The 8,713-nt window shown below is 37.1% G+C and overlaps 1 protein-coding gene across 1 annotated transcript; it reads right to left on the reverse strand.

The window, feature by feature from the left end:
- Positions 1-4,282: 4,282 nt before the first annotated feature.
- Positions 4,283-6,492, reverse strand: BDCG_09222 (phosphatidylinositol glycan, class Z; the record flags this gene model as incomplete). Its single annotated transcript, XM_045425011.1, has 4 exons — positions 4,283-5,498; positions 5,559-5,686; positions 5,766-6,151; positions 6,384-6,492. The coding sequence occupies 4 exons, from the start codon at positions 6,490-6,492 to the stop codon at positions 4,283-4,285; spliced, it is 1,839 nt and encodes a 612-aa protein (XP_045273594.1).
- Between the last annotated feature and the right edge of the window lie 2,221 nt (positions 6,493-8,713).

The following is an 8,713-nucleotide window of genomic DNA, read 5'->3' on the forward strand; positions in this document are numbered from 1 at the left end:
ATTCTTTAGAAAAGGCATGAAACAGAAATCTATTATAGATTTAACTTTCATATCACAAAATCTAATTGAAAAAAGACTTATAAACTGATTTATTGATTCAAATGAAACCTCAGGATTGAATCATGAGATCATTCAATTTGATATTGAACTGAGTGAAAAACAAAGAAGTGAAAATCCTCTTCTCTCTAATCAGTATAACTTTGAAAAAGCTGATTGAAAAGCAGTTGAAGAAAGAGTAAAACAGCTGAAATCTGAAAGACAGAGTGAGCTCTATTGAAATCAAAGTCAAGATATATTAAATGAAATACTTGAGAATAGAGCAAAGCTGATTACATCTATTCTTCTAACATGTATTAGAGAAAATATTTCAAAGAAAAAGTCTTCTGAGTATTTCAAATCTTGATGAAATGAGAATATCACTTCTAAAAGAAAGCAATTAGTCACTGCTAAGAGAGATTGAAAGAATCACTTAATATCTGATAAAGAGTTCAAAGCTATTCAAAATGAATATTTTTCAGATATTAAAAAAGCCAAAACAGATTACTGGAACAAATTTCTTGAAGAAGTACAAGGAAAAGAAGTTTTCAAAGCCTTCAACTATACTAAAACAAGAAGTGTAGCAAAGCTTTCAACCTTAGAATATGAATTTCAGAATGAATTATATACAGTAAATTCTTTTGAGGAAAAATGTCAAGCTTTTATAAGAATTCTCTTTCAAAACTCATCATCACATTTAGAAGAGAAGAATATGTCATTTCATGAATATATTGATGAAAATAACTGGGAATAATCTGAGCTTACATATGATGAACTAGAGTCAGCAATATTCTCAAGTTCAATTAAAACTGCTGCAGAGCCTGATTCAATTAATCACTCAATTATTCAAAACACATATTTCTACTTGAAGAATGAATATTTTGAGCTCTTTTTCAATCTCTTAAAAAATGGTTATCATTCTGAATGCTGGAGAGAAGCTACTGAAGTAATCCTTGCAAAACCTAATAGAAAGACTTCAATTCCTAAGTCATATAGAGTAATATCTCTGTTGAACTGTTTAAGAAAAATTCTAGAAAAGATAATAGCTACTAGATTATCTTTTATAAGCTCTATTAGTGATTCTCTTCTATTTAATGAATAAATGAGAGATAGAAAATAATGTTCTGCAATTGATACTGTTCTCTCAGTTATTCATGATATTCAAGTAGCAAAGCATGAAGGCCTGGTCTCAACTGCAGTTTTTATTGATATAAAAGATGCATTTGATCATGTGTCAAAGTCTAAGATGATTCAAACTTTGAAGATGTTAAAACTGTCACTTTCTCTAATAAAATGAGTCAATTGTTTCATGTCTAAAAGAATTATACAACTATTCTTTGATGAAAGAAAACAAGATAAAACTGAGATAAAAATAGAAGTATCACAAGAATCTCCAATCTTATCTGTTTTATTTGCAATATACACTGCATATCTATTCAAGAATAGAGAGATGAAAATAGTGAGATCTTCAAGTTATGTAGATGATATTGATCTACTCTACAGTTCAAAGACAATCAAAGAGAACTTAGAAGTGATTGAGAAAGCAGTAAAGAAAATCTTTGTTAGAGTAGATATCAATCTAATTCAATTTGATATGAATAAAACTGAGTTAATTCACTTTTTTCCCAGGTTTAATGAGAAAGAACTAAGTCTAACTCTTTTGAATAAAGAGATTAAACCCGGTTTAAATGTCAAATGACTAGGAGTATGGTTAAACTCCAAGCTGAATTTTAAATATTATATTCAACAAAGAATCATCAAGACAGAGAGACTACTGAATAGTATAATCAGACTATCAAATACTGAGAGAGATCTATTCTTTCAGGCTATGAGACAGTTATACATAGCCTGTATTATCTCAGTAGCTGATTATGAAGTTTAAGTTTGATGAAATAATCAAGAAAACTTCACTGAACTCTTTCAAAGTCTATAAAACAGAGCTTTGAGAAGAATTCTGAGTGCATTCAAGTCATCTTCTATTAAAACAATGGAAATTGAAGCTTCAATTTCATCTCCTGCTATTCAATTTGAAAAGGCCTGTATAAACTATGCTCTGAGAGTCATGAAGATGAGCTCAAATCATATAATCAGAGAAAGAGTCTCTTCTTCATTTTCATCAGTTAACTCAGAAAATGAACTGAATTGAAATAGATTTCTTGATTGAAATGAGAATAATACTTTAAAGAAAATACTCTCTCAACTGTATAGACTATGTTCACTTATTAAGAATCAATTTTCTTCATTAAATGTTGAGAAAATTGATCATGAGAAGATATCTCTCTGAAGAGAAAAGCTGAAATCTCTCATAGACTTACAAATAAGTGAACTATCTAAAGAGAGAGAATATGAACAGCATTTAAAGAAGATCTCTACAATTAATATAAAAGACTCTATTATGATCTACTCAGATGGCTCAAAAAGTAAGAATTTGAATAGATTAAACACAGACATTGCTTATACTGAAGATAATATTAATTTTATCTCAGATTTCTGAAATTTAGACTGTGAATCTGAAGTCTTTGATGCTGAACTATTTACAATAGTGAAAGCTTTCAAACTCATTGAAATAAAATCTTATAAAAGAGGAAATGATTTGAAAGAGATATGAATATTCTCTGATAGTTAAGCAGCTTTAAAAAGACTTAGAAATAGTCAGATTTATAATGATCAAATAAATCTTGAACTGATTTTAAACTCTGTTTTAAAAATTCAAAAGAGAAGAATATCAAAACTGATAATTCATCTATATTGAGTTCCTGCTCATATAAATATTCATGACAATGAATTAGCTGATTCAGCTGCAAAAAAGAGTTCAGAATTAAGCAGATCTATTTAAAAAACAGTGTTCTGATCTTTCATAAAGAGAAAGATAAAAGAATCTTGTTTAAACAAGTGAAATAAAAGCTGACAGAAACAAAAGAAGAGTATACATTATTCAAGATTTGAGATAAAATCAAAATGAAAATCTTGTTCAATTAAATGTAAAAAGAAAATATTCTCATCTATAATTCAGCTGAAACTAGAACATGGTTATTTCAAATCTTATATACAAAGATTTGATGATAGATTTGATTCAACAGAGTACTTATTCTGCAATGTGAATGAAAATCCTGAGCATATTATAATGTATTATGCATTATATAATAGTCTCAGAGTCAGATTAAAGAAGAAGTATGATTTAAATCAATTAAATATAAGATTCTTATTCTCAACTGAGACAGGAACTAAATACTTAATAGACTTTCTATCAGAAACTAGAGCAGCTATAAGAAAATGACTGAATTCAGAAGTATCTGAATATGAAGAGGTGAAAATTGACTAGATATAGTCTGTTAAAACAGCTATATATCATCTTTTAATAATTTTATTTTATTATAGTCTCTCTTTACTGTACTTGTTTCCTTCTGTTATCTATTTAATGTGTCTATCTTTAAGACTATATTCTCTTTTCTTTTGTCATAATATTTTCAAATGATTTCAAACTATCAGAAGGTGTTGAAATACTGCAATTTGTAAACAGTTTTTATATTCTGAGCTGGAATTTTCTGATTTTGCATATTTGAAATTGATAAATATATAATAGTTGACTCTATAGATATAGGAAAAACCCTGAGAACTAAAGATTCTCAGGTAGATGTCATAGTCTCTGACTGCATACATCTATAATTGAAGAATAATAATAATAATCATACAAAAGATGGAGCTATTTATAGTAAAATATATGTGCGAGCCAAGAGAGCTAGCATAAGCGAGTATTAGACGAGCGTTGTAGTAAGCTGATGATGATGAGAAATATTGTAGTAATACGATGTTGGTGGCGTTCAGTAGTGTATAACCTCTTTTTTCCTGACATTCTGTCATTCTCCACATGTGGGCAGAGGATTCCTGAGGCCTCTGTACAAACAGAGCAACGACCTGTAAATTAAAAACAAAATCAATCTTGAAAAGTCCTCCGACAATACCGTTAACAAGGAGAGTAGTAGAACAAAATTGAAGTAAAAAAACCATAAAAAAACAACCCAGCCCAGGCTAAAGGTGAAAAGCGAAGGAAAATGTGGTATAGATCATCGGGGAACTGTAACTACTGCCTGCCTCCATCTGATGAACTGAGCAGAGTGTATCTCTCGGGGGTGTCAAATAAAACTGAGCACCAAAACGTACTAATCAATCAAACCTCAAAATTCCATTCAAAAGAGAAATAGAAAAGCAAAATAAAATAAAATAAATAATAAATAAAACAAATAAATTAGTTTCCCTCCTCCAAACACCCCTCCCTCCGCACCAGCCAAACATTCAATCCTCTCCTCCCCACCACCCGCTTCAGCGTCGGCCACACTCCATCGTCGCCAAAGTCCATATCATCCAGATTCAAATGGCGCGCGTATGACCAGAGTAGGTGCAGTTGCAGGGAAGGGTGCCCTATTTCCCCGTCCTTTGCCTCATCCTCATCTGACTTGTCTGCATGTGCACCTGCACCTGCCGCGGATGGAGAATCGCTGTTCACGACGACATAATTGTCCAGAAACGTATTCGAGTTCGGCGCGACGAGGAGAGTTGGGTTGTCGTGTTGGATTGTGACTTCATTGTTCATCGTCTTATTTTTATTATTATTGGTATCTAGTTGTTGGCGTCTATGCTTGGCAGCAGGCGTTCCACTCTTGTGTTCGCATTTCGGGACCGATTCTTCGAGTCTCTCCATCATCTCCGGACCTGGAATACCAATCAGGTCCACCGTGGAGATGCTCGAGAAAGTAAAATTCTGAACACTGGTGGTGCTCAGGTCGCCTAGCATCCACGTTGGTGGGGAATAGGTTTTCCACCAGAAAACGGTTACGGTGCCGCTGGGCATTGACATTGGCTCGTCATCTGTTTTTGACCACATCGCCCTTGACCCGGGGGAGGAAGAGATAGGAGCGGTTGAGTTGGCGAGGAGGGCGGGGAGGTGGAGTTGTGTTGGTATCACACCTCCCTGGTGATAGACACCCATGAGAATGCCTAGCGCGGCGTTGAAGAGGATCCAAGCTGCTAGGAAGAAACGGGAGCGTGGGGGGCGGAAACATGTTAGGAGGAGGGGTACGCAGGGGATTAGGAAGCGGGGTTCTTGGTGGGGGAAAATTGAGAGGAGGGCTGTTGCGGAAAGGGCTGAGATGGCGCGGAGGTTGCGGAAGGAGAAGTAAGAGCGGGCATTTGGGAATGTGAAGGAGTATAGCAAGAGGACGTAGATGGGGCCAAGGAGTTGGGGTAGGTTGACGAGGAAGTGATTGTAACGCGGATGGAGGCCATGATTGGCGAGGTTTGAGGTGTCGGAGTTGTAGAACAGGTTATTGAGGGGGGTAATTATCGGATTGCGGAAGACGTCGGAGAGGGATGTTGGGGAGGCACGGTAGAAGTCTGTGTCCGCGAAGATGGCAATAAAACAGGATATGATGCCGAAAATAATTATTGTTAGAAGAGAGAGAGGTCTGTACAAGTAAAGTTAGGGCACTTGGGTCGAAATTGGTATGTTTAAAAAGTGTACATACTTATGAAGGAAATGAGGGACCAATCGGAGGCCGGGTATCAAGATAAATGCTGGAAAAGTGATTCTATTAAAAACTCCTGCGACGAGCAGGAAGGATAAGACAACGGATGCGAAAATAGAGGAATCTTGCTATTGGAGAAATGCGTCAGCAGGAGTTATGTCTACTTGTGTGAATGAATTGGGAATATCTATATATATGAGTGTGTACCTTGTTTTCGAGAATGCGTTGCATCAGAACCAAGGTCCACGCGACGAGCAAAGTCTCCAACGAGTTCGAGAAGGTATGTGTCTGGAACGTCCAGGTAACATAGGAGGATGCCACCAGGACGACTGTCTGGCGGCGGAGGCGTGGAGACGACGACACCAGTTCATGGATTGCCCAGTCCTCCATGACAAAGCTCAGAACAAACATGCTCCCACGAAGCACGTAGTATACCAGCACTGGCGGAGCACTCCCGGTCCCATCCTCCGTCCATAGCCACTTCAGGAGCGTCATGGGTACGCCATAGAGAAGCCATAGTGGGAAGACGCTTCGGATAGGATGGTCGGAGGTGAATTCCCAGGTTTGTTTGGACGGATAGTTGAAGATTTGGCCTGGAAGGGTTCAATTATTAGCCGTACATTGTAAGCTTTGTTTTGATATTGTACGTGTACATAAAGTTCAGTCAGAAGGCGCGGGGACGAATCAGGTATCGGAGATGACAGCGGAGACAGTTTTGCACGTTCCCAGCCAGCATAGTTGCCAATCACACGAAGCTACCTGAAGCAAACATGCCTTGCACCAAACCGGAGACATATCAGGAAGATTGAGCAGGGAGGTTCTTACCGGCGAAAATCTCGGGGCCCTGGAAGTTCTCGTCTGGGTGTAGATAGCTGGGCGATAGGGCAAAGTAGACGCGAACCACGAGGAGGAGCAGGTACGTTCGTCTCCACATGGCGCAGGATAAATCAGGACATTGGGTTGCGAGACCATGGGAAATGACAGAGCATTGTATGGGCCTGGGGATGGGCGTACTTGGGTCGGTGCAGAGTTGATGTTGGTGATGTGTTGTTGTGAAGAGTTATGTTGGGTGGGATGGAAAAAAAAAAAAAAAGATGCTGATAGTCAGTCAGCAGCAAGTGTTATTTAGTGGCTTGCATTACAGATTGATGATCACAAGACATCTGCCGGGAACTACAGCGTACAGAGTACATTTCAACTCAACGAGTGTTAAGCTGAGGGATGTTTGAATTACTCATTACTTTTTTAACCCATGCAGGTTTAACCACTTGTTGCTTAAGTTTGACTGTCTGGATTGGATCTAGATGAGCATCAAATTGGAATAGCGCCAGAACTAGAGACCAACACCCAACAGGTATAACCATTAGGGGGGTAACCCAGGGGCCACTTAACTAAACCGTTTAACTAACAATAGGGGGCTCAGGCTTGGGTTCTAGAGTGTGTGGGGGTGGGTATATTTAGTGCTGTTGGGTGTCAACAAACCTTTTCAGCGGAGGATTCGTTGTTGCTAGCAAATGTTTGCTCTTTAGAAATGATGATGCACTAGAGCTTCAAAGGCCAAAGAGCCCAGCACAAAGAAAGTGTCTTGGGTGAAGTCAGTAAGATTCCAGATATCAAAGTTAATGATTTTGCTTTATTCAACTCCATCCAACAACGGACTTCACAGTTCGTGCTGTAATAACCTTGCAAGGATGCCCTATACGGCGCTACGTGACCCACCACACCTTCAACTACATGCTTCCATTAAAAACCTAGGGGTTGGTTCTGTGCGTCTCCTATGAGAGTGAACAATGATAAGGGCTTGACAGAATGGCTAGCAAATGACTAGAATTCATGTTCAAAGATCAACAAAAGTTATCATAGATGATAGAAGGCCATCAGAAGCCCTTCATAGAACACACTATCTATATTCATCTCAATCTCCTCATACAAATCAAATAAACTCTACTCTCAACTACAGCTGAACAATTCACTTTATCTCCTCATACAAATCAAATAAACTCTACTCTCAACTACAGCTGAACAATTCACTTTATCTCTATATGAATAAGAATCCAACCTATTCTTCAAGAGATAATCAACTAAGACTGCCCATCAAAGCCATGCCAGAACCAAGAGCCGGAGCTGAAGTCACAGCCAATGCTAGAGCTAGAGCCAGAGCTAGTGTCAGAGCCAGGACTATGAGATGGGAAAGAAACAGAAGATTTCTGTGTTTTTAGGTTATAATAGCAGGATATTGTGGAGAAATTCCAGGAAGGAAAGGAGCAAGAATAGAGGTAATGAAAGCTAGGAGCTAGAGGGTCAGAGGATGAGTCAATGACATAAATAGTAGGTGCTTGAGTGATGCTGTAAGAAATCCCGCTCCTCGCGGATCCTTTACCCCTATTCCTATCTCTCATGTAATCAATAGGGCTAGCGGCCCTTGGCTACACACAACTATATAGACTGGAGTTCATGAATACTATTCATAACTCAGCTTGAATGCTATTACATATTTAATCTCTACATTTTATCTTTCTACTGTGAATACTTCTAGTAGTTAACAGTATATATCACATCAAGCTGCAAACATCTGAATAATTATCTGTGAGCACTTATTCTTACATTTCAAGCTCAGTCAGTCAGCAATCACTCATTATAACTGAAAGAACTAGAAACTTATATACTCTTATTCTTACAAACTCTACTGTAGACACTCAGAAGCAGTCATCTGAATCATGAATAATTCTTATAAAAGAAGTTTCAGAGAACTTATTAATCACTTACAGAACTAGACTGACCGTGTGACTGTGTCTGGAACCAGGACCAGATTTTTTGATAGTCTCATTACCAATTCGACTGATCCCATTACATGCTTTTAACATTAGATAGTAGTTCCATACTGTCTCAGTGAGACTTACTGTCTACTCTTGTCACATTTTTCAAATGAGATCATGATTTTCACTTCTCATTTTAAATTATTTTTATTGCTTTAAATGACTTTAAATCTCATTTGAGTGTTATCAAAAAGTGTTACTTTTTAAAAAATTAAAAATAGTCTAAAAAAAACCTTAAAATGTCTAAAAATAGTAACTTTATGTCAAGAATGAGACTAAATGAGATCAAATGAGATCACTTTCTTATTTTTTTCAAGTCATGGTTTCATTTTAAGATCT

This window comes from Blastomyces dermatitidis (assembly GCF_000003525.1).
Source record: "Blastomyces dermatitidis ER-3 genomic scaffold supercont1.14, whole genome shotgun sequence".
NCBI lineage: Eukaryota > Fungi > Ascomycota > Eurotiomycetes > Onygenales > Ajellomycetaceae > Blastomyces > Blastomyces dermatitidis.